Consider the following 27673-nt stretch of genomic DNA (forward strand, 5'->3'; position numbering starts at 1 on the left):
TAGAAATCCATCTAAGAGCAAATTAGAAACAGTGTAGCAGTTGTTTTTTTGTTTTTTTTTTTTTGTTTTTTTTTTTTGTTTGTTTGTTTTTGTTTTTTTTTTTTTTTTTAGAATAGCAATAGCTCACAGGAATAAGACCAATCCTCAAAGACTGAAGTTGGGCGGGAATATCAGTAGTCTCAAGGCTGAGCTAGATGAAGGCCAGCTAGAATGGAGAAATCATGTGACTCAGTAATATGCTAAGTGCGGTGCTGGAAGAAAGAGCACCAAAGCAACTGTAAGAGCCAAGTAAGAGATTTGCTTTACTTGCAACCAGAACCCTTGGTGCTCCATGAGAATAAATGAACTGCAGTGGTTTTCTCTTCTGCAGTTCATATTTGGGAACTTGAATCTGCAGATCATGTATGGTGACATAGCGGCAAGATGGGCTTGACCTTACAATGTAATCCCATAAAGACCATAGTAAGGGGAATGTTGAAGACCTATGGTTTTGTCATAAGATGAACCATTTAGCCAAGATATTTGTGCAAAAAAAGAAACACGAGTGTTATTTATAAATAAATAATGCTAATATCTCTAGATAGAAACCTTATGATTGCTCTGGGGTGAACTTCTTTTGTATCTTTCTATCCAGAAGCGTTGTGACTTTCAGTGTGGTACATCCTTCAGCCATTTGTCAAACTTCTCTGAAGAGAGTGGAGAGGTAAAAATGTATTCTCTGGGTACACACTTTCTATGTTTAAAGCCCAGAATGTTTTTTCCTCCTCAAATAGAAAACAGTATATGTGAAACACACCATGTTTGTGGTTTGTTTCTTGTTTACTTTAAATGGGTTTGCTTTATTTCTGAAGTTTATTTTCCCATTATCCTTTCTAAGTGAGCTGTTTTGAGGTAAGGATTGAAATGGAGCATCTTTTGCTCAACTTCTCTTTGGATTTGATAAGAGTCTGCATATTTCCATTTCATTCTTGGCCCTGTTTCAGAAAACAACTGAACATTGATACCAATCTGTGTATCAGCTGCCTCTTTGAAATAGAAATCTGCTGCTCACAGCTACTGTTATCTTGTTTAAATGTCAAGTAGACTAAAGCAAAGAACAAGAGATAATATTCAAGGAAGAAGACAGAGTCCAGGGATTTGTGTGTCCATGTTTTCAGAATTGGGGTGGACTTGTCAACAGCAATGGCAACCACTGTGTGCCTTCTGACCTACCTGGGCTGGAGATTATAGCCACAGCAGTGTTTATATGTTTGATTGAAATATCAATTTTGTTTTGCAGTACTTATCTGTAAGGAAGCATAATTCAGCTTCTGTAAATTGTCATCTATTCAGTTTAGATATAGCAATCTATGACATCTGTTCCGAGATATAAAATAACATCAGATTCTCACTTACAAGAGAATCTTGCAACAAGAACTTGTTGCAAGATGTATTTATACTGTGGACATGTTTTGATACTTATTAACCATCACATCCTTTTGCTGATACTGGCCATTAGATGTGATACACTTAACAACATTAAATGGATTGTCTAGTTCAGAAAGAACTACTCATTACATTTTTATTATTTACAAAGTAATTAGATTCATATTGTCAGGCATCATTAAAGGTCTTACCTGTCAACAGTGATTTCTCCTCAGAATGTTCATGGGTATTTGGGAGTCACCATTGGAAATGCAGTGTTTGTGAAGTAATAGCATACTAAACTATTTACACATTTTCTTAGGAAGCTAGTTTTGATAAAATTTCACAATTTTTGCATTTTAGGAAATCAATACATTTAGTTTTGAACCTGGCTTTTTTCTTGGCTTTAGAATGAATGTCAGCTGAAAACCATCCACTCAGATCTTTTCTCTCAAAGTAAATAGCCAGGATTGGCTATGAGACTATAGGTCTTCAACCCCGTCAGAAATCCAGAATGACTGAATTAACTGAAATTATGAGAAGCACTAAGCATAGCTTCTAAAACTTAGCCAATTTATAGAGACCACTGAACACCTGAGAAGCCCCTATACTACTGACTGTTAGAGCATCAAATCTTCAGCCTTCTGGCCCAGAATCATCTGACAGACCTTAGTGCTGCAGAATTATTAAGGGCTTATTACTCTGTCTAGGCAGATATAATCAATCGACTCTTCTGCAAGTGTGTCCTTTTCTGGACAGTAATTTTTCTGTAGATGGAAAGAGGCAATTCTTGCCTAGTGGCTGTCACTGCACAACTGGAGTAACTCCAAGGATGCTCAATTTCTTCTTAGAATCCACAGCAGGAAGCTGTCAGGAGCAGACAGGTCTCTAATCAAAATGAATATTAATATAGAAATATTTGTAATGTCAATTCTATGAACTTCTGATGTTTTGAAAACCAACTATCCATGTAAGGTAACCTGGATTATTGTCTGTTAACTCCTCTCAGCTATTATGTAGAAGAGATGACAGAGGTTCTGGTTAGTCAACAAAATGATGGACTGGGTATTAGGACTATCTTGTACCTCACTGGCACAAATAGGTATAATTATGCTCTAATTGTATTTTGAGAGAAAAGTTTTATTTTAACAGGAAAGGTGATAATGTAGGAGGAGCTAAGGGGGAAAGAGTACCGAGAGGAAGAGATGGAGTAAAGAGAGGAGAATATGAAGGAGAGGAGAAGCTAGGTGATGAGAGAGAGAAAAAGGTGGGGGGGCATGGAGGCAGATGTTCACATGTCTCCACCAGTCAAAGATAGTTTATATATCTAGGTTGGGTATTGGGTTACACTTCTGATTGAGCATTACCAAATTTATAAAGCCTTTGATTAAAAAAAATGTATAAAACCAAAAAGAAAAAGGGGATATGGGATAGGGGTTTTCTAGGGAGGGGAAATGGGGAAAGGGGATGGCATCTGAAATGTAAATAAAATATAAAATAAAAATAAAAGGAAATCAATACATATAAAAAATCACAAACACGTGTTTTCATGTTTAGAAAATACAGAGTTAAACTGTTAAAATAAATATTTACTAGAAAATTTCAGTTATTATTATACTAATAGTAACTACTATTACTTTAATTGTACTATAGTATACTAATATCCTGACTTTCTAAGTGCTTAAACAATTTTAAACAAATTTGATAATTAAATATTGTGATTATTTTTAGCTTTTTTACAAATAATATTTTTATTATAATTTATTATCCTGAGATCTATAATTGTATTTTTATAATGTGATAGCTATTGTATCTTGACAGGGCTCATGGGACTAGCTGTTCCATTTACTACATAATATAGATACTGTTACAAATAGCAATCCATACCCTGGACTGCAGCCCCTCTAATCCTAGGTTAGCTAAATACAGCTTATAATTTTTATTTTCTATATGAACATTAATGCAATTGACACATAAAATATCTTTAAAAGCATCATAATTGGGGATAAAATTAGGACAAATTTTCAGAAAAGTGGCTGGATATAAATTAACTATAAAAAATCAGTAGCATTCCTTTACACAAAGGATAAACAGGCTGAGAAATTAGGGAATCAACACCATTCACAATAATCACAAATAATATAAAATATCTTGGTGTAATTCTAACCAAGAAAGATCTGTATGAAAAAACCTTCAAGTCCCTGAAGAAAGAATTCGAAGAAGACCTCAGAAGATGGAAAGAACTCCCATGCTCATAGATTTGCAGGATTAACATAATAAAAATGGCCACCCTACCTAAAGCAATCTACAGATTCAATACAATCTCCATCAAAATTCCAACTAAATTCTTCACAGACATGAAAAGAGTACTTCTCAACTTCATATGGAACAACAACAACAAAAACCAGAATAGTAAAATCAATTCTGAACAATAAAAACAAATCTTCTGTAGGAATCACCCTCCCTGGTCTCAGGCAGTACTACAGAGCAATAGTAATAAAAACTGCATGGTATTGGTACAGGAATAAACCCACATACTTGATCTATGACAAAGAAGCCAAAACCATACAATGGAAAAAAATAAAGCATCTTCAATAAATGGTGCTGGGCTAACTGGTGGTCTGCATATAAAGAATGTAAATTGATCCATATTTACCACCTTGTGCAAAGCTCAAATTTCAGTGGACCAAGGACCTCCACATAGAACCAGATACACTGCTTTTTATTTCTTAATGCAACCACAAGCACAAATTTTACTTCACTCCGGACTTGAAGTTGCTTTGTTTCTAGGTCAATGATAGAATTGTAAATAAATGGGCAGTGTAACTAAATAGAAAATTTACCTCAAATGGCAGACTTTTTCATTGTTGCTTTATTTTATCTCACAGAGAGAAAACATCCTACAATATTAAGACCCTTTTTGAAACCCACAGCCAATGCCACACTGTCTCCTTATGAAACAACTTGATGCCTCTTCATTCTCCATCCTTCATCATCATTATTCCTCCTGTATAGTCACTGTTGCCAGTCAGAGTTGTTGGCCTTTATTTCTATGTATCCTTAAGGGTCTGAGTGAATATCTTTACTGTTTGAATAGGATCATCTTTGGTAACTCTCCAATGATAAAATAAGAATTTTTTTCATGAGAGATTGCAATCTATAAATCCAATATTTAATAGTTAATAATATACAATCCTTGGCATATTCGTGTGTGTGTGTGTGTGTGTGTGTGAAATTGTTGAGCTTTCTCCCATGCAATAAATAGTTATTAGAATACTGCTGGAAACTAGGTACTTAGAATTGCAAAACATGCCTAAGGATTCCTCAGTGACCTGAAAGATATTACAACATGGCAAGTGAAGTACCAGGCATATAATCAGTCTGTTACTAGATGTATGAGAAAAGGAAGCAGCCTAAAGCAATAAAAACATTTAGAGAGGGATATCAAAGTGGGAACATGTAGAATGTGTACTGTGCAGAACAGTGCATTACCCTGAAAAGATGGAGTTCTCATGGCCGGTGATTATGAACATTTTGTCAAATCTATTCTGCTAGTCTACATGCTTCCTTACTTTAGTGTTTTAGTTTCTGTTCAGTTGATGTGATTAAAAATACCCAGACAAAAACAGTATGCCTCTCACTATCTCATTTACAGTATGTTGTGGTAGGGAAGTCACAACAGCATGAGCTTCTAAAGCTAGTCACAATGTCTTCTCACTGGGAAAAGAGCAATAGATGGTGTTGGGGTGTAGAATACTATATATCTGAGACACCATGACTTTTAAGATATCTTGAATTCAGACTTATTGACTTAATATTCCTTCATAAAAGAGAATATTGGGATAAGTCAGTGGAATCTCACCTGAGATTCTGGCCTCTTCCATCGATTGGACATTTGCATTTAAATTATTAGATATTGCAGTTGTTATGTATTAATGAAACAACATGTATTTTATAATAAAAGTCTCTGAAATATTAGTCAAATTTTTATCTGATTATTGTTTTAAATAAACATAACCTGATATTTTGTTTCCTATTATTTTTATAGCAAAAAAAGATGGCATAAAATATGTAGCATTGACAATAAAGGTTTTGAAGCATAGAATTGCCATTTTTGTCAATGACCATTCTCATCTTACTGAATATAATATACTAAAAGAATGAAATGCTTACTGCAAAATAGAAGTTTATAGTAATTCAATAGTAATAGTGACAGAATTTGTGAGCTTTCAAAGAAAATAAAATTGTGAATTCGCTAGTGTGTTTTTCCTTCATTAGTTTAACTTAGTTAAATCATGTAAGTCAAATGCCTCATGTTATCATAGGTAACTGTGTTCAATTCCCAGCTTCTTTACACACACTATCATTTATGTATGTATGTATGTATGTATGCATGCATGCATGTATGTATGTATGCATATATGTATGATCTATCTACATTCCAAATGCCCTCCTTCCTTGTCCTTCTCTCACAGAGTCTCTCCCCCATTCTCTCCACCTTTTTCCTCTGAGAGACTGCCCCCCCTCCCCTGGATATCCCCCACACGGCTGCATCATCTTTACAGGGTTAGGCATATTCTCTTCCACTGAGGCCAGACAAGGTAGCCCAGTTAGGGGAATGGATTCCACAGTGAGATTACAGCTTTGGTGAAAGCCCCTGCTTCAGTTGTTGGAGGACACTTATGAAGACTGAGCAGTACATCTGCTACATATGTGCTGGTGTCCTAAGGCCAACCTGTGCATGCTCATTAGTTGGTGACTCAGTTTCCCTCTGAGGGGTCCAGGTTAGTTGAATCTGTTCATATCCTTGTGGAGTTTCTATGCCCTTGAGAACCAGGGATGTGAGAGGTTCCCAGGACCTAATATGGATGACATTAGCCAAGATGCTCAACAGCAGAGAGATAGAGCCTGCAGAGACTCTGTCCAGTAGATGGACATGACCACTAGATGAGGGATGGAGTCTTCCACCCATCTCAAAATCTTTAATCCTGAATTGTTCCTGTCTAAAGAAAATTCAGGGACAAAAAATGCAGCAGACACTGAAGGGAAGCCCATCGAGAGACTGCCATACCTTGGGATTCATTCCATCCATCTGCAGACATTAAACCCCAACACTATTGCTGATGCCATGAAGTGCTTGCAGGCTATAGTCTGGTATAGCTGTTCCCTGAGAGACTATGGCAGCACATGACTAAGACAGATGCAGAAACTCATAGCCAATTCTCGGAATGAGCCAGGGGAGCCCAATAGACAAGTTAGGAGAAGGACTGAAGGAGCTGAAGGAGATTACAACCCCATGGGAAGAACAATAATATCAAGTAACTGGAGGCCCCAGAGCTTACAGGGACTAAACCACCAACCAAAGAGTATATGTGGGTGGATCCATGGCTCCCATACATGTGTAGCAGACTAGTGCCTTATCTGGCATCAGTTGGAGGGGAGGTACTAGGTCTGGTGGAGGCTTGTTGTCTCAGCAAAGGAGGATGCTAGAGGGGTGAGGTGGGAGTTGGTGGGAAAGAGCACCTTCTTAGAGTCAAAGAGGATGGAGTGAGGGACTTACAGAGGGGAGACTGGGAAGGGGATAACACTTGTCACGTAAATAAATAAAATAATTAATAATAATATAATATAACATAATAATAATAAATTATAAACTGGATGCACTAAATCTCATAGAAAGGAAAGTGAGAGATACCCCTGAACACATTGGTACAAGAGACAATTTTCTGAACAGAACACCCATGGCTCAGGCTCTGAGATTAGCAACTGACAAATGAGACTTCATGAAACTGAAAATCTTCACATTGGTACAAGAGACAATTTTCTGAACAGAACACCCATGGCTCAGGCTCTGAGATTAGCAACTGACAAATGAGACTTCATGAAACTGAAAATCTTCTATAAAGTAAAGGACTTGTCAATGGACAAAACAGCAGCCTACAGATTGAGAAAAAAATCTTCACTAACTCAACACCTGATACAAGACTAATATCCAAAATATATAAAGAATTCAAGAAGTTAGACTCCAACATGCCAAATAATACAATTAAAAATGGATTACAGAGCTAAGCAGAGAATTCTCAACAGAGGAATCTACAGTGGCTTAAAAACTGTTCAAAGCCCATAGTCATCGGGGAAATGCAAATCCAACAACCCTGAAGTTCAATCTTACAACCATCAGAATGGCTAAGATCAAACACTCAAGTGACAACACATGCTCGAGAGAACATTGCTGGTGGGAGTGCAAACTGGTCCATCCACTCTGGAAATCAACGTGGCAGTTTCTCAGAAAATTGAAAATAGTTCTACCTGAAAGCCCAGCTATTCTGCTCCTGAGCATATACCAAAAAGATGCCCTACCCTACCACAAGGACATTCGCTCTACTATGTTTATAGCACCTTTATTTATAATAGCCAGAAACTGGAAACAACCCAACTGTCTCTCAACTGAAGAATGGATACAGAAAATGTGTTTATTACACAATAGAACACTATTCAGCTATTAAAAACAAGGACATCATAAATTTTGTAGGCAAATGAATGAAAATAGAAAATATCATTCTGAGTGAGGTAATGCTTACCCAAAAGTACATGCTAATTATGTACTCACTGATAAATGTATATTAGCCATAAAGTATAGGACACCCATGATACACCCCACAGACTCAAAGAAGCTAAACATGAAGGGTGAAACAAGGGTGCTTGTACTCATTTAGAAGAGGGAATAGTCATAGGAAACAAACGGAGGAAGAAAACTAGGTGCAAAAGGTTAAGGGGAGTGGGCTGGCAGAGTCAGGATCAAGTTTTGGCAGGAGAAAGAAGAGAGGCCCAGAAGGCAAGGAACATGAATGGAAATCTTCAGCTGCTAGAGATAGGGGCTTGGAGAAAATCTTTAGGAAGTCCCAAAGATCTGGAAATGGGGAGGCTCACAGAAGTCAATACTGGTGACCTTAGATAAGATGTCTAACAGTGGGATTATAGAACCTGAAAAGGCCTCTTCCTGTAGTCTGGCCAGACCCCCACTGGAGGGGTAAAGACACCAAACCACCGACAAAACTTTCAACCAAATTGTGTCCTGTCTAAAAAAATAAAGGGGCAAAGATGGAGCAAAGATTGAAGAAATGGACAACCATAGGGTTGGTTCTGATTCTAAGGTCCTGTTCCCTAATTGGTACTTGATCTATCTGTAAAGATGCCATGGAACAATTGCTGGGGGGAAAGAATAGGTGAGGTTTCCAGTTCTCCACAACAATCCATGAAAAGCAAGTCAATAAGCACCATATCTTCATGATTTCTGATTCAGTTTCTGCCTTAATTTCCTGGTTTGATTTCTATCTTGAGTCTCTCCTATGATGTATTGTAACCCAAGATATGTAAGCTGAATAAACCCTTTCCTCCAACAAGTTAGTCTAATCAGTGTTTATCACAGCAATTAGAAGCAAGCTAGGACATGTTCCTTACCACTGAGCTATCTTTCTATGTTTCTACTATTTTCTAGGTAATCATTTTCCATATGTTCACTGACAACTGTATAGGAAACTGTTCCAATATTTACAGGAGAAAAATGTACAATTTTGAAAAGGAATATAAAAATGGTACATTGCATCAGACCATTTACATTGGTTGATGAATTCCACAGAAAACATTAGAATAAAACTTTTACCAAAATGTTTACCAAACTGATCCATATCTTTCAGATAGAAGAAAACCAGACAGTGTGAGGGTTTTTTGTTGTTGTTGTTTGATTTTTTTCTTTTTCTCCACATTGCTCTTATAGTATCAAAGAAAAATGAGAACTAAATTTAGAGCCATGTATATGAGGTGCCTTTGGTGTTGTTCATTTTAGGTTTCTCTGAAGGACGCTTGCTTTTATTGTTAATCCAATTAGAGAAAACTGAATATCCAGAACAGCTGCAATGAGATGATTGATCACAGTGAAAACAGCTGTATTCATGGACAGATGTACATATGTAAGACAATTCCTTTAAACACTTATTCTGGCCATTATTTTCTCCATCTTATTATAAACTTTTCTATTTTCTTTGATTTCACCTGTTGACTGATTTTTGATCTTGATCTCACACCATAGATCATATCAAAGGTAGAGAACCTAAAAAAATTGATCATGAAATGTTAGGTCATGAAAAAGACCCTAATAATAGACAGGCAAGATAAGCACTATATTTTTAAGGCAAATCAGTAACATTCAAATTTTTGCTGAGTAGCTTATCACTCACACCATATGTGACTCCTCTCAAATCTGGAATGGAAGCCACTGCAAGTGGCAGTTTGCATAAACACTGTTGCTTTAATTTCCCTTTAGGCACCTGGGAATTCATCTATCCTTTCCCCTTGACCTGGTGATATTTTAAAATGTAACTGTCGTGATACCTTGTGGAGCACTTGTTTGCATTTTGAATATGAAATGTGCACTTCAGCACAATTCAGTGTGCTCAGAATGATCTCTCCAAAGTGTAGCTTACGTGCACATTTGATAACGACTGTGAATACAAGCTTATGATCAGAAAGGGCAATCTGTGTACTTCTGTTGGTGATGTAGCTGCAGGGTACAAAGGTTCCCCTGAAGAGAAAACTGAAGGAGGGTAAAGGAAATTTTTTGAGCAGACAACATGTATATACAGGCTCTGAAGCAGGATAGAGTTTAGCACTTCACAGGGCCAAAGGGATGGCAGTGTGATTGGATCAAGAGTAATGGACAAAATGTGGAGAAGCAGACAGTTGTTGCACCATGAGAAACTTTTATATTATGCTAAGAAAATTTTACTTTGTTTTTCAGCATCTGGTTGTGACAAAATAACCAGTTGTGTGCACATTTTTATCTCTGTCTTTCTGTTTCTCTGTCTATGTCTCTCTCTGTCTCTCTTACTCTCTCTCACACACACACACAAACACACACACACACACACACACACACAGAGAGAGAGAGAGAGAGAGAGAGAGAGAGAGAGAGAGAGAGAGAGAGAGAGAGAAGCGATTCGAACTAGAGTGTTCTCAAAACAACATAGGCACTGTACATCAAAAGGAAACACACGGTTAATGAATTGTGTAATCATTAGATTTCTGTAGATAATTCTTGAACAGTTTATGTTACCCTCTAGAGTACCAGCTCATTAATCTATTTTTATGCTGCTATGTGTGTTTTAGTAATCTTCCAGCTCAGTGTAAAGTCAACATAGACAATCTAAGCTTTAATGAAATTAGATTTGGATAACAGTAGCTTTCCCAAATTGAATTATTATTTTTTATTATTATTATTATTTGGTTTTTTCAAGACAGAGTTTCTCTGTGTAGCCCTGGCTGTCCTGGAACTCTGTAGACCAGGCTGGTCTCGAACTCAGAAATCCACCTGCCTCTGCCTCCCAAATTAAAGGATTAAAGGCGTGCGCCACCACTGCCAGGCTTATTTTATTATTTTTAAAGTTTGATTCTCAACAAATCTGGCTTAGAACTCTGGTTTGTTATGTTTGTTTATTGCATTGGACAATTAGAAGTCAAGTGACTATGACCTGTCTGTTTCTTGGATACTTGCAAGTCACTAAGATGACTTTTCAGATCTCATTGGAGATGTCATGTAGGTGCATGTTGGGTACAGATTGTCTCTGAAGTGAAAGACACCAGGTGTTCTGGACTCCTGGAAGAATGGCACACCTTGTGTTCCATTGCATATGTTGGCAAGGGAATTAGTGTGTTTTGGAATGATTTGAAAAGTTCTTTTATGTGCAAAGGAAGTTTTTCACTGTCAAAATGGTATTACTAGTTACAGAAAACTGAGGGGAAATTACAAAAATACTCATATTTTCTGTGGCAAGAAAATATTCTCTATTGCTTCTGTACTTTGTGTCAAGTAATATATTTTCTTCTAAACTTGTCTGTCCTACTAAACATAGATTTTCATTAACAAGATTAATAAAAATAAATTCTTAACTCACCAAGAATCCCAGTAGCAAAATTAGCCAATTCACTACAGTCGATTAAAGTGAAAAGTTTTAAGTACCAGTTCATACTCTCAAATCCTCTAGTTTTTGATAATACTGTTAGTGCTACATTTATTATTTCAGCTGTTATTCTTGTGGAAATTCATTTATTTAAGTTATGGTTTGAGAAAGGTACATAAGTCTCAATTCAGTCTTACATAAATATAATTAAAAATTAAAACATAAAGACACTATCAGTCATTCCAGAATCAGGGAATATGTGGCTACTATCACACAATCCTACAGTTGCAAATCCTACACTATCAGTCATTCCAGAATCAGGGAATATGTGGCTACTATCACACAATCCTACAGACAGTTGCAGAGGTGGTCTGGGTGAATAATGTATAGTGGAAAGTGTAGTCTTTGCATTTGAATATGGTAGTTTTGTTGATTAATGAAGGACAAAACCCAGAAAGCAGAAGCTGGACAACAGTGGGTCTCTGTCCCTAGTACAGAAGCTGTGTTGTTCTGTGGGCCTTTGCCACTTTTGATCAGAGCAGCACTGGGGGATCTACTTTTGCCAGCTAGAGAGAGCTAGGGACTACCTGTGAGATATGATTTTGTCATCATAGGAACATTTTTGTCATAGATACATGGATGCTTTAGGTACAATAATGTTCTCCTTTGGAAAACCATTGATTTGTACAATATTGATTATACTATTAACCGTTATTAAATATAAGCAATGTGATGGTCAGCATCCTAATCATAGACAATAGCAGTACAAGAAGTTCTCCTGAGGACAAAGGCAGCTCGGCACTCTTGCTGGTAAAAAACCCTGCCTGCTTTGCATTCACTACGCACTCATAGTAGGTCCACTTCCTCTTGTACATGTAAAATATTTCAAGACACTCTCATTTAAAGTCATTATTTGGAATCAGTTATGAAGACATGCACAGCTAAGAAAAACCTTCTGAGCCAATGGCAACATCTAATTGTCACAACTTCAGCCTCTGTTACTTTCCTGGGAATATGGATGTTCAAGGCAATTGAGAAATAATTTCCAGCATTCTTTCTTTCCAAATGCTGAAGTATAAAATGTGGCTAATTTTGTCTTTTGTGTCTATTTCTATATCTGTCCCATCTTATATATTTAACTGTTGTAGAGATCTTTAGTTTTCATGTGTGTATATGACATATATACATACACATATACATATGTTATGAAATGCATGACATAAGCACTAGCAACCTATGTTGGGAATGTACAAAGTACTGCCTTGTTTCTTGCTACTGTATTCAGACAAAGATGCCAAAGTATAATATTTTCTTAATTATTTTACAAAATATCAGATTACTTAGAGTAAAACAATTTAAATTCTGAATTATATAATTTTGTATTACACTTTTACTTATATTGATAATTATAAATTGCAAATACAATTTAAAGTGAGGAGATAACTGAACTATATATGTGTGGATAGCATATTCCAATTTGAACAAGTCAGGAGAACTATATCTACACTGTGTGTCTGAGGAAGCTGAGGAGGAGTAAGTAGCTTTGGAATTAGGATTAAGTATAAGATATGACCAGATAGCCATGCAGTGTGCATGCATGGAAGCATAGCTGATGTGCTCATAGCTCTCCCATCTTTTGGAGCCTGGTAAGGAGTGTGTATTTTTTGCTAATCAACCATCCATATATGTTAAAATATTTTTTGCCAGTTTAGAAAATGCAGTTCTTCATGAAGCCTCTGTTTGAAACTTTTCCCTCTAACCTTCCAAGTTCTGCAGGTGGGGTAGGTGAACTAGACTAAGGAAAGATGGTTTTAATACAGAAGCATGATATTAGCAGGTGCATATTGAATGTTTAGGAAGCACCCAGAGATGAGTGACTAAAAGGGCAATAAGTATTGAAATTCTTGAGCATCTTAATTAAAGAAGGATAAATTATAGAGAATTACCAAGAGAAAGAAAATGGCTGCAGTTTTAGAAAAGCAGGTTATGATATGAAGATAAATGAGAAAATAAATGATGACAAGGCTGAGTTAGAATGGCCTGTTACAATCCACTGCTATACCTCACAACTGAAGCATCAGGAATTGTCCTCTGGAGTCAGCATCTGTCACTGGTAGAGAAATGAAGAGGGAGCTTTAGAAACTTGTGTCTGATTCTAGACACATGTGTTGTGTGGGAGAGAGTGCAGCGCACGGAGCAGGGGACTTTTCTTGACCATTCCTTTTGTCATTTGCATTCAGGTGAAAATGGGCATCACCCTAATAGTTTTTAGGCATGACCCTGTTTTCTTCCTTCCCATGCCACTGGAATTATATGATTTCTGCTTATGCCACTGTTTTAATATAAAATCCTTTGTATGTATTTTTTTCTGACTAAGACTGTTTTTGGTTGCTTTAGTAATTTAAACCAATAGCTATTAAACTAATTTCTTATTGATCTGTCTCTGAATATTTTCATTCATGTTAATGTAAACATATCAACAGAAACTTTAGATATGACATTTGTCTTTCAGTGTTACTTGTTGTCTCAACATTTGTAAATGGTTTAAATAAGTGTTGTGTATAAATGAAATACTGATTGTGGAAATATGTTATAAAATTGTGATTGTCATTTTTCATTGAATTTTACCACTAATTATGTAATTAATAATTTCTGCAGAAGGTCTGAGAATTTTAAAGACAAATTTGAGAAAATGACAAAGTTCATGGTCTTTAGTGTCATATTAATATTGACACCAGATGAGATGGCATTTTATACACACCAAATTATAATATTTTTTTATCTTGTTTCTTGTAAGGAGCCTTTCCCTGAAAATAACAAAAGACACTGATCAAGAGGCCCTGTGTTCCCATGTGAGCCACATGCCCAACAGTCCCTCTGCAGATTGGCCCCTGCGGGGTGTGGAGGAAAATGGAGGCATAGATTCCCTGCCATTCAGACTGATGCTCCAGGAGTGCACAGCAGTGAAGACACTGCTACTGAAGATGAAGAGAGTGCTGCAAGAGGTAGGGCTGCTCTGCAGTTAACCCTCATCCTTGCTAGTCTGCTCATACTCCGCTCAGTTACTAATGGGTGCATTGAGGGCAGGTCAGGTGTTCTCCTGAGCCTTAGCTCTCCTCATATCCCAAATGAATAGCTTCCAGTTCTGCTGGATAAACAGGTACTTAGAAATTCACCCATAGATCCCCAGGTTCTATGAAAAAGAAGGTTGAGAACCAACCTTCCCTAATCTGTCAATCTAGGAGAAATGGGCATCAGCTATGAAGTAATCCACTTATGTCACTGTCAATGGGGTGAGAGGTCTGAGTTTTCTTCACCTTGGTTTTACTGGGGACTTATCTTTATAATATTATAGAGGCAGGTTTGTAAAAGTGATTTTGCTCTGATCATAATCATTCCAGTATACCCAAGTTTGCAGGTGTTAATGAAATGTCCAGTGAATATATTTGAACTCTGACAGCCTCCTGGGAGCCTTTTCACACTTATTAGTTTTATGTTATCTTTTAGCAGTCTCTATATATTTCTCATCTGTATTAATCAATTATATAGGGGTATCTATAAGAAACTAGAAAACACTGTATATTGAGGCTTTCAACAAGTTTTTTTGCAGGCAAAATATATTTAAATTTTTATTAGAATGTCCCTTCATGAATGACTTAAACAATCTCTATATTATTAACATGGATGTGCATGAATAAATAAGTTGGAATATCTCCATTGTGTGTATAATCCTGAAATATGTTCCTCTGTGAACAGCAAAAACTTAATAAAATCTGTTATATTAAAAGCTACTAATCTCAAAGTTTATAACATTTAATTCTTCTACTTTGTACCCCTTGCTGGTCAGAATTTTTAGTAAGAAATCAATACCGGTGGAAAGACAGAGAGAAGAAATGGCAAGGTGTATTATATACCTTTCTGGAGTACTGAACTTTCTGATTCTAAGTATATGTGATTGCCACTATGGGCTTTGAATTTTCCGAAAATATTTCACCCTTCTGTCTGGGTTCCTCATTAAGGAGAAATGAAAGAGAATTGATTTATACAGGCACTGCATTGTAAGCAGTAATCCCATGTTTGTGCCAACTTCTCCCAGAGCACTTCATAAGTGGTGCCCTGTGATCTGCAGAGGGTGCAGTGCTCAGAATGGACATTCTCATAGATACTTTTAAGGAATATCATCCATCAACTTGTTCTCTAAGGCAGGGATTCTTTTAAACTGCAATTTTCATTTCATCACCAAATTTTAATATATTTTATGTTAATAAAATCAGTTTTAATTAAAAGTTCTACTCTTGTACTGGTTTTTAAACATTTTATGAATGTCTTTCATGGTAAGTTCCCACAGTATTTGAAATATGTGATCTTCCAAATTACCTTGTCTATGGAGTTAATATTTCCTGTACCATTTGGATATATAAACACAATTTTGGTGGTTTATTTATAATACTTAAAATATTTTAATTTTTTGTTGTTAGCATTGTTACTTTATTTTATGTGCATGTATGTATGTGTGCCACAAGTATGCATAGTACCATCAGTGGACAGAAGAGGGCACCATATCCCCTGAAACCCAGTTCCTAAGAAAAAGCAACACTCATAATTGCTGAGCAGTCTCTCCATCCCTCTAACATAATTCTAACATATTTTACCCAATATCTTATTCATTTTGAAATGTTTTACGTTTTGTCATTAATAAAATGTTGATCATATTGTATATTATGCCAGTTAGTGATTCTTATGCCTTTTAGCCATATAAATAGTGAACTCATCCAGCTTTGTGAATCCTATTTGCTGTGGTAGAATATAACATGGAATTTCAGATGAATACAATTCTTAGAGTATATCCAGCACTGAAATTAGTGACAATTCTCTGTTGCTGCAGATTGACATCTTGGTAGAAGCAGCTATGCTTATGAGCAGTGACTGGGGCTCTAGACTAGAGTCAGTTTAAAAAATCTTACTGTTGCGTCCCAGCCTGCAGATGCTGGATGCTTTCCAACAAACTTTAAAGATATTATAGAAGATACAGCTGACTCCTCCCTCGACCAGAAGACTCATCCTGGACACTGGGAAAGCAGTCTGTATCTTCTTTTACTCATTTGTCCCACCCTTGAGTGGCATTCCAGCTTTTCATAGCAGTCATACTTGGCCTTCTGACCTGGAGCCTTCCCACATACAGTCCAGTTTTTTTTTGTTTTTTTTTTTTTTTTTTTTTATGGAAGTTAGAAAAAAATGAGTAGGTGATCAATCACTCCTTTGTTACACATTGAACATTTTCCCTATAGGTTATCAACATACACATCTTAGGATTTTACATGATTGATTCTAGATTGCTGATTCCTCATCTCCAATGAAAGATGACATTCTGAGTCATGAGAGTCATGAGTAAGTTGAGCCACCTTGTCCTAGTGTCTGTTTAAACTGTCATGTTTTTACTACTAAAATACGTAAACGAAAGAAAAATTCATACCACTCAACTTCTAGTCAACCATTAAATTATTGTTCATGGAGTAAAGCTGGGAGGTGTGAGTGCCAATTGAAACACAGAAAGGATGAGTATGGCAGAGCCTTCTCTGCCAAACAAGTTCAGTATGACTTTGTCAGCATATCAAATAGAGGCACATAGCAACCGTTATAGGGTTTAACTTATGTATGATAGAGACAATAGACTGAACACCAAATCTTCCAAAGCTTTTCAGATCTTCCTATGGAAAAGATGCATTAGAATTCATTCACTATTATTCTAAAATTATCTCCTAAATTCTAATCCTGAAGATTAGAAGGAAAGCCTATAGGCTTAGTGGAAGGGAACTTAAAGTTTGGTTTTCCCTATGTACCCTCACATGTTTCAAATATAGATTACCTTTGTTTTTAAAGCCATTATTTTACAGTAAGAAGAAAAGAGTAAATATGCATCATTATGAAGCTGCATATCACTAAGGAGAGGAGTTCTTTAACATCTTTTATAATATTTTTATTACTTTGTCAGCTTGGTAAACCTACCATTTTGATAGTGGTGTTCTGTTGACATCTAAACTTTGATATTAACTAAACATGGAGAAACTGAATGGATCACAATCCTAGGTCTGGACTTTTTAAAAGTTCCCTTGCTCTTAAAAGGTTCTCAAAATTTCCTAAAGCATTGAATATAAACTATTCTATTAAAAGTGCTTGGAAAATTTAGGTATTTAAAATTTTTATTTTCTCTCTTATTTTCAAGACTGGCTAAAATAATTAACTATAATAAATTAAATTTCTTTAAGCCATATTTTTTTCTATAGCTTCAATATTCTATGAAGGCACATAATTGTTGCAGTAATTATTTTAAAAAGTGGCCTCTGGTCAAGCTGATTGTCTAGGTTATAGAATCTCTGCCTAGATCAGATGCCATGTTCCGAGGCCATGAGGCCACATGCACGCTGTATCTAGAAACAGCCAGCCAAAGGCACCAGCCCTGCCACCCCCGAGATGCCAGCACAGGAGATGGCTCTGCCAATCTTCCAATCTTCCACACTGTCTCTGTAAAGCTGGGTGGTGCCCGGACCATCCCTCCAACCACACAGGCTCAGTACAGATGAGACTCTAATGCTTAGATTATCCAAAGGCTTATATATTTAGAAATGATCAATAACAAGATACCCTTACAATCAGAGGTATAACCCGATATCCAACCTAGATATAGCAACTACATTTGACTGCTACAGACAAGCAAACATCAGCTTCCGTCTCCCCTCTATCGATCTCCGTCTCTCTTTTAGCTCCTCCTCTTCCTTTTCCTCTTCCCTCCATACTCCTCCTCTTACTTCCTTACTCCTCCTCTTCCTCCCTCACTCCTCCCACCTTAGCTCCTCCTACACATAATAAAAATGGCAGAATCTGTTTAATATTTTGCTCATTTTTTTTCTTCTCTGTCCTTATAATCTCTGAAATGGTTTTGTTTGTTTATACTGTATGGTAATTGGCCAGGCAGGCTACTAGGAGGAAACATTAGATACCAATGAGAAACTGATATCTGGTAGGATGACAGATGATTGAAGAAGGATGCGGGGTACCTGGATCTTTTTGTCCTTCTTTGCAATGTGGCTGAATAAATAAATCTCCATTTTCTGCTTTACACTCAGTTTGACTCTTTTAATTGTCTTACTAAGGGAAGCTGCCCCAAAATCAAATGTCAGACTTTCTTCATAGTGAAAGAAAAAGAATCTATATTGTCTTTTTTTTTTTTTTTTAACCAAATGGAAGTAAGAAGAAGCTGCTGCCAGCTGAAATGGGGAGAGAAGAACATGTCCCTGAAATAAAACTTCTCTCGAGGTCTTTGGGACTTTTCAGTCTTTTCTGACCATCTGAGGACAAGGTTCTTACTGAATTTAGGGTGACACCTTGTGCCCCAACAAGAATGAGATTCCCTAGGAACTAATTGTTGAGAGAAGGAACAGTTGAAACTTTGTGGAATAATAAAGGCTGACCTTGTACTCTGGATAAAGATTCACAACTTGTCAGACGTTGTTACAGAGGAGGTGGAGCTGAGACAGTGATATGTAGAGGACCAAGCATTGGCTGCTTAGTGATGTGTATTGTCTACCTGCTGTTTGAATCCGACCCTCATGTTCCAAACCTGAAGAAGGATTGGGAAGTCCCTGTATCCCTTTGACATTTATTATTTTATTTTTTTTAGTGTAGCCACATTAAATAACCTATTTTCAAGCCACTTTCTAAAATTAAAAAGAAAAGAAAACAAAGCAAAACCAAACAACAACAGTAAACATAATTAAATGACTGAAAGTAAAAAATGGCATTTAAAACGACAATAAAACCATTTAACCGAGACACTGAGTTCTTGTCTTCAGTCCCACACCTTTTAAATCTCCATTTGATGATTAGGCAGTGTGATTGTAACTCAAAAGCATTTCTTGAACCAGGCAACATTCAAACAAAACCATGTAAATGTAAACCAAACAAAATTATTTTCATATAATGAGAGGAATATATTCTGGAAAAATACCTAGTAAATCAAAAGCATCAAGAAACGATTTGCATTTAAAAATAAATATAATTCACAAAACTATCAAGTTGATAAAAATATTCAAGCTATGGAGTGTTTCCCAATGTTTGTCATAGGTTTCCATTCTGCTTTTCTAGTTCAGTTTTTAATTTTATGTTTCTAAAACAATAAATGACATACTTTCAAAGTTAATTTTCAGTGTGAGCTGTTCAGCACCTCTACAATACAAAAGAAAGCAACTCCAGGAATGAATACTTATAGTAATAATTGTAGGAGAGAACCTTCGTGACAAGTTCTAAAAGCAAAGGCTTGACTTGCGGTGAGGCTCTCCTTATTCATTCACTGTGTAGCAGAAACAAACAGAAGCCTAATCGTCAGTGTGAACAGCAGCTTAGTCATCAGACATCGTTTCAGGACTATCTTTAAAAATAACATAGTTACATTTATTTTTTGCCATGCTTTTGGCTTTTCTGTCTTTTACCTGCACTAAAAAGTCTCTAAGTAAATATAAGATGTACTATGACAGTTTGTATGGAAAAAAGTTAGAATAGTAGAATGTCTGTGTAATATGCCTATGTAGGTTTTCCTGTTGTCGCCAAATGCAAAACAAGTTCTTCCCAAGCAGTGCCAGGCAGGGCTTTTGAGCAGATATGTCATCTCCATATGTACTTTCTTACTGCCCAGAGGCATCTTAATGCATATGATTCTATTGTAATACAAATTGTATTTATTATTACTTTACAGGTTTATATCAACCGGAAGAAAGTTTATTAACTGATAACAATATTTCTTCCTTAAAAAGCTAAAAAAGTCAACATAAATCTTAAGAGATAGGAAGAAATAATTGAAAATAAAATAAAGTTTGGACAAATAGTAGGCTGTTTGCAACATCCAATGGTTTCATTGACTTTTAAAGAAAGAGAATTGCTAATGAGTGAAATGAAAACACAAAGAGAAAGACACATGTGTACACACTCACACACACTCTCACATACACACAAACATACAAAACCCTGCTAGCTCAGGAAAACCAAGAAAGGATGATCCATTGCTACAGTTTATACTGATGTGAGAATGTTAAGATTTCAAGGAACAACAGAATATTAAAAACTAACCAATATTATTAGAAATAAAATTTTCACTATAAAAAACTAACTAGTGATGCAATATGAATAAAAAGTACAAATTCATCAAAAATAATTTTAAAGTGACATAAATAACAATCTAAAGAGGGTCAAATTTAAAATTATTTAAAAACAATAAATATTTGTTATCTCACAACATTTCTGTTAAAAAAAAAATAGGCCCCTATTGGTCATAGATAAAGTTTCAATGTTATATCAAGATGTCAGCCATGGATGAACATAGGAAGGCTTGACTGAGGCTGAGAATTGTCCTCCTAGTTCATTAGAATGTACCTGAGAACCAGCAACAGGCCAGTTTCTCACCATTGAGCCACAGAATTTTTGCCAAAGCTCACTACCACAGTCAGCCTCGCAGCCTCCAACAAGGCATATCTTTTGTATGAAAATACACTCCAGTCTTCATTCCATTATAGCATCAGACAAAGTAAAGAACTATATAATATGAAGTATAAGTAACTGTTATCAATCTTTAAGCACAACACACAGGCAGTTTTCCACAGTGAAATAATAATGTACAGGTTAGTACTTTCTTGATTAGCATTCAAAGCCTTTGAATAATTCTCCATAGTTTCAGTTTTTTTCCTCAGTGGATTCTAATCTGAGTCATCCCTTCTCACCAGGAACATATACTTACTGTTATTACTTACTTTTATTTTCTTGCTGAATCTTCTCCACTCCATCTCAAATTCATATCCTCTTATTGTTTACTTACTGCTGTTACACACAAAACCTTATCAATGTAACCTATTTATTTAGTGTCGGTTATCTTTATATGTGAGTATGGCTAACCAATCGGTACTCAGTAACCTCTTAGGGAGCTTCTCTCTAGAGAAGACTGATTCTCCTTTTCTTGGCAATTTTATTAAATGTTTAATCTCAATCAGGGGATTCTACCTTGCTTTTGATAATTCAGTTCCCAGATAAAAGACATACAGCTTGTATGTTTATGATAAGTCTTTATCAGCATTAGAGCTAGGGATATATCTACTTTATAAGCTATTAAAATCTGCTTGCACATCAATAATCCTGAGTTATACCTTGACATGTTTCATCTGGATAGCTTTTAACTCCAATTGGCCAGCCCTCATAGCCATGTTTTTATGACCCACCTACCCCATGGTGTCTTCTCTCTCTTAACCTATTGTCTTCTATCCCTTGTGGTTTTCCTTCTACTCTAAGCCCAGGAACTGAAACTCCATCTACCTCTCTTCAGCCCAGCTGTCAGAATCTTTATTTAACCAATAGTTTTAAATTAGGGAGCAAGGTTGCATATCATCATATAATATATGTGTAGATTCTCTTACCCTTAGGGCAATCAGGCCTTGAGGGAGACTATTTAACATTACAATATATAACAAAAGACCATACCCATTAATTGCCCATATCATCAAAGGGTGGAGCCTTATGGGATTTCTCACACCCATATTGACATATTATGTGGTAATGTTTTTCCAGTCTTATTTGGCCAACCATAATGTTGTTATTTCATTGGGGTAGCTTCCCTATCATATTTAGAAGACACAATCTGGAAGCAGAGTTCTTAGTATGCTAACACTTACAAAATTTTCACACCTTTTTCTATTTTTTTCACAATACCTGGGTTTTACTATTCTCTTGTCTAGAACCTACCCCACCCTAACACATACATATACACATAACATACACATACATGTGTGTGTCATGGTCCCTTTTTACATTCCTGATATCTGAGCTTAGTCTGGATTAACAATGTATTTAATCAGTTAGATTTATTTTCTTGTTATTTTATTTGTATATCTATTGAGCCATGGCTTCACTGGATACCAGTCCAGCAGCCCCAGCTTTTTCCTATTAATTGACACCAAGTGTCTTTTTCTGCATGGAGCATACTGCCACTTCATATGGACTCAGCTATCTTTTCTTTGGCCTTTTCTCTTTTTCTGGTCATTTTCTTTTTCAGTTTCAGAACTCTTTCAGCTCTTAGAATAGTAAGAGGCAGAAACTGCATTATAATTGTCTTGGCAAGCATCTTGCCCAACTCTGCTTATTTACAGTGCTAATAGCATGCTGAGTGATACTGCCTGGTTTTCCTCCCCACCCCACCCCCCACCACCGTGGTGACAATTTGGGAGCTTATTTTTTGAGCAGTATATATTCTATTGAAGTCTTCAGTATTATTATCCATCTTGCAGATTGACAAATGTGTGACTGAAGGAGTAACTGTACTCTCTAAAAAGCCTAAAGAATTGGTGCCTGTCATCTCCCATTGAGTTTATGACCTTGGAAAGTTACTCGGAATCAGTGGTTCTGGTTGAAAGAAAGATGTTTTCTGTCTTTCATGTTTTGGAGACAGGTATACAAATGCTTCTTTCAATTATACAATGTCTTTAGTCTGTACCTGTAAATTGGAAAGTATTTTTGTGGCCATAACTCACTAAAACTGTTTGAATTGCCTGTTCCTATTTGGGATTCAATCCATCAGGTGAAAGTCACACCCACAAGTCTCTTCTATGTGATCCCAGCTGTGGCCTGAAACGCTGGCTGACAGATGCTTTAGGCTTTGAAAAATCATAATTGCTTTGTTGAGCAGTTCCATGGGGCACAACTCAATCTCTTAAAACACAGCTTTTTGTCAGAATGATACTGGTATTCTGCCACACCTCATCTTTTTGAATAGCCAGTGAATAGTCTCATCCCTGTGACATATCATAGCTCATTGTATTATATAAGCATAAGACAGCCTCACGTGGATTGTTATGGGATGGTGTCATCTGTCAACATGTTTATTTATTTACAGAATATATACATATATTTATGTGTGTGTGTGTGTGTGTGTGTGTGTGTGTGTGTGTGTGTGTGTGTGTAAAATAGAATATTCATTTTCCCCTTGGCAAATCTGAAAATAAGCTATGACTTTGTCATATATACTAAGTTAGGACAATGCTATCCATTTTTTCAAAACCATTATTAATACTTAATTGGCTACTCAGTTTTTGAATAACATGTTAAAAACTAGCACTGTAAGAGTTTATTTATGTGACCAATGTGTCACATTCTATCTGACAAGCTCTCATTTAGATAATGGTCTCTTTTATGTTCATTGAGTACTTATAGGTTATTAATGGGGGGAGCTGCTTATAAAAGGTCTTATTCTTTATGGAGTTAGAAATCTTAATCTAGAAAAAAGATAGAAGAAAAGATAATTCTGATTTTTTTCTGCATGAGGAATCATACATTTTTATGTATTCTGTGAAAGCTTAAAGAAAGCAGAGAAACACACTTCCCTGACTCTAACCCAGCTTCAGTGATCACATTTTATTTTTTCTTTCTTCTTTTTCTTTTTGAAGAAGTAAAATACAGAATCATATATATATATATATATATATATATATATATGAATGTAAATCTTAAGCTGTAACTTAATAGCTACTACTGTTTGACTAAGGGTTTAAGTGTCTCTTTTATCATTTGTATTATTAATAGTTATAGAGTGAGGTTGCTTGAAAAATTCACAAATATATATGAGACATACAGTGGCAATGAAGTGTAAGCACCATGAACATTAACTAAATCAATATTCACATCTGTAAGCAATTATAAACAAATGGGTAACTTTTGTGATCTCATAAATTAATTGAAGTCTACCAGTTATTCCTCCCTAAGAATGTGAAGACTGCATACATTAAATGATACTATTTTGAAAGTAGACTTTATTACACTCTAGTAATCTCTACTATATTTGAAGTATTCAGTGCTAGCTGAAACTATACTACCAGCATTGGTGCCATAATCTGCTTTTCTGGACTTGTTCAATTATGGCACCAATTTTATTTCATAATTCTTGATAAAGGAACTACTACATCTCAATTGAGTTTCCTTTTCAGCTCAACATAAAACCAAGTTGGTACACACAAGAAATTATGGTGATTATTCTGGCTGTAACCTTTAGCACAGAAAAAAAAGGGGGAAATATGGAATACTCTTAGGATATCCGTTGTACTTGCTGAATTCTAATAGAGGTGACAGAAAGAGAATAAGCAAGAGTAAGCCTGAATTTCATTGTTTGGGTACTGAGCAGAGGCCACTACAATTTTCTGTACCTGAGGAGAGTATTCAAGGAGAATCTGTGTGAGTCTAAGGGAAACATAAGCCCTTATAAGATTGCAGTACTGAATTATTTTGTTGCAAGCATGTGTGACACATTTGGATTTATCTGTTTGCATGTCCAAGAAGATTAGGATAGAAATATAGGTGGAGAATTCTTAGCCATATAGGTCCTGCTTAAAGTTATGGATCAAACAGTTTACATTTGAAGTGAACATAGATTGCTTCAATATTTAATGATCAGAAAATCAGGAAAGAAAACAGTTTCTGTCAGGAAAAAAGTTAAAAGGAAGATTTCTGTGGACCACTAGCATAAGATAAAAGTCGTCAAGAGCTAGGTTTCACAGTAAGCTTCTCAATTTAATCCCAAATTCAGACTTCAGAACATCAACAGTAACTTACAGGAAGCACTAATTTGTAAAGCCAAAGCCTGGCTTACAAGTAATAATAAATCCTTCTTGCTCATCAATTTTTGTCTTATTCCTTTACAAAGATCTGCTCCATGAATTTGGAGGATGTGAAATTCCTCATTTCACCTGCTTCACGTGACAATGCATTGTGTGTCTATAATCTTGACACTTGGGAGATTCTGAGGCAGAAGGATTGCCAGTCTGAGGGAGCCTGGGCCACATAGTGAAACTTTGTCTCAGCAACAACAATGATAAATATTCTGCTGTCTATATATCTATGTTAAAGTATAAAACATTTTAATTTTAATATGTTACAATAAATTATATTATAGTAACTAATATTTTATGTAGTATGTCATCTGCCATACACATTATGCAGGGTGAGAAATTCAGTGTAGAAGTAATGAGGGCAGGAGTCCAAGATAACAAGTGTGCACATGATAACAAATGTGCCCACAAAATCTTGCTAAGTATTTTATATTTACAGTTTATTTCTTATACTTCTTTATTTTGTATTTATTTTTTATTTTTATATTTTATTTACATTTCAGATGTAAATAAAATACATTTCTCCATTTCCCCTCCCTAGAAAACCTTTATCCCATGCCCCTTTCTCCTTTTTGCTTTTATACATTTTTTAAATGTTAATAAAAAGCTTTATAAGTTTGGTAGTGCTCAATCAGAAGTGTAACCCAATACCCAACCTAGATATATAAACTATCTTTGACTGGTGGAGACACATGAACATCTGCCTACATGCCCCTCCTCTCTTTCTCTCTCTTTCTCACTCTCATCGCCTAGCTTCACCCTTCCTGTTAAAATAATTTTTTTCACTCAAAATGCAATTAGAGCATAATTATTCCTAATTGTACCAGTGAGGTACAAGATAGTCCTAATACACAGTCCATCATTTTGTTGACTAACCAGGGTCACTTAAGTATACTATCATATCATCTGCAAATAGTGAAATTTTGACTTCTTCCTTTCCTATTTGTATCCCTTTGACTTCCTTTTGTTGTCTAATTGCTCTAGCTAGTACTTCCAGTACTATATTGAACAGATAAGGTGAGAGTGGGCAGCCTTGCCTAGTCGCTGATCTTAGTGGTATTGCTTCAAGTTTCTCTCCATTTAGTTTGATGTTGGCTACTGGCTTGCTGTATATTGCTTTTACTATGTTTAGGTATGGACATTGAATTCCTAATCTTTCCAAAACTTTTAACATGAAGGGATGTTGAATTTTGTCAAATGCTTTCTCAGCATCTAGTGAGATGATCATGTGGTTTTTTTTTTTTTTTTTGAGTTTATTTATGTAGTGGATTACATTGATGAATTTCTGAATATTGAACCATCCCTCCATTCCTGGGATAAACCCTACTAGATCATGATGGATGATTGCTTTGATGTGTTGTTGGATTTGGTTTGTGAGAATTTTATTGAGTATTTTTGCAGCAATATTCATAAGAGAGATTGGTTCTCTTTCTTTGTTGGGTCTTTGTGAGGTATGAGCGTAATTGTAGCTTCATAGAATGAATTGGGTATTGTTCCTTCTGTTTCTATTCTGTGGAATAGTTTGAAGAAAATTGGTATTAGGTCTTTCTGGAAGGTCTGAAAGAATTCTGCAGTAGAACCATCTGGCCCCAGACGTTTTTTGTGGGGAGATTTTTAATGGCTGTTTCTATTTCTTTAGGGGTTATGCATCTGTTTAGACGGTTTATCTGCTCCTTGTTTAACTTTGGTACTTGGTATCTGTTTAGAAAATTGTCCATTTCATCCAGATTTTCCAATTTTGTTGAGTATAGGCCTTTGTAGTAGGATCTGATGATTTCTTTAATTTCCTCTGTTTCTGTTGTTATGTCTCCCTTTTCAGTTCTGATTTTATTAATTTGAATGCTATCTCTGCACCCTTTGGTTAGTCTGGCTAAGGGTTTGTATATCTTGTTGATTTTGTCAAAGAACCAGCTCCTTGTTTGTTGATATTTTGTATAGTTCTTTTTGTTTCAACTTGGTTGATTTCAGCCCTGAGTTTGATTATTTCCTGCCATCTACTCCTCTTGGGTGTATTAGCTTCTTTTTGTTCTAATGCTTTCAGGTGTGCTGTCAAGTTGTTAATGTATGCTCTGTTCATTTTCTTTTTGTGGGCACTTTGAGCTATGATCCTCTTAGTATTGCTTTCATGGAGTCCCACAAATTTTGACATGATGTGTCCTCATTCTCATTTAAATCTAGAAAGTCTTTATTTTTTTTCTTTATTTCTTCCTTGACCTAGTTATCATTGAGTAGAGCATTGTTCAGTTTCCACATGTATGTGGGCTTTCCTTTGTTTTTGTCCATGTCAAAGAGGAGTCTTGGTCCATGGTGGTGTGATAGGGTACAAGGGATTATTTTAATCTTTTTGTATCTGTTGAGGGCTGTTTTGTGACCAATTATATGGTCTATTTTGGGGAAGGTACCATGAGGTGCTGAGAAAAAGTTATACTCTTTTGTTTTAGGATGAAATGTTCTATAGATGTCAGTTAAGTCCAATTGTTTTATAACTTCTCTTAGTTTCATTGTGTCTTGGTTTAGCTTTTGTTTCCATGATCTGTCCATAGCTGAGAGTGGGGTGTTGAAATCTCCCACTATTATTGTGTGAGGTGCAATGTATGCTTTAAGCTTTAGTAAAGTTTCTTT

The 27673-nt window shown here is 35.9% G+C and overlaps 1 protein-coding gene across 6 annotated transcripts in view; it reads left to right on the top strand.

Annotated features, from left to right (window-relative positions):
• The window catches only part of Ccser1 (coiled-coil serine rich protein 1), a 1108363-nt gene that overhangs the window by 351116 nt on the left and 729574 nt on the right, over positions 1 to 27673 (top strand). For all 6 annotated transcript variants that reach the window (XM_034511175.2, XM_076939866.1, XM_076939867.1 and 3 more), the window contains exon 6: positions 14158 to 14365. In XM_034511175.2, the coding sequence (XP_034367066.1) occupies positions 14158 to 14365 (208 nt within the window). The remainder of the gene's footprint in view (positions 1 to 14157; positions 14366 to 27673) is intronic.

The sequence above is a fragment of the Arvicanthis niloticus genome, chromosome 9 (assembly GCF_011762505.2).
Source record: "Arvicanthis niloticus isolate mArvNil1 chromosome 9, mArvNil1.pat.X, whole genome shotgun sequence".
Classification (NCBI taxonomy): domain Eukaryota; kingdom Metazoa; phylum Chordata; class Mammalia; order Rodentia; family Muridae; genus Arvicanthis; species Arvicanthis niloticus.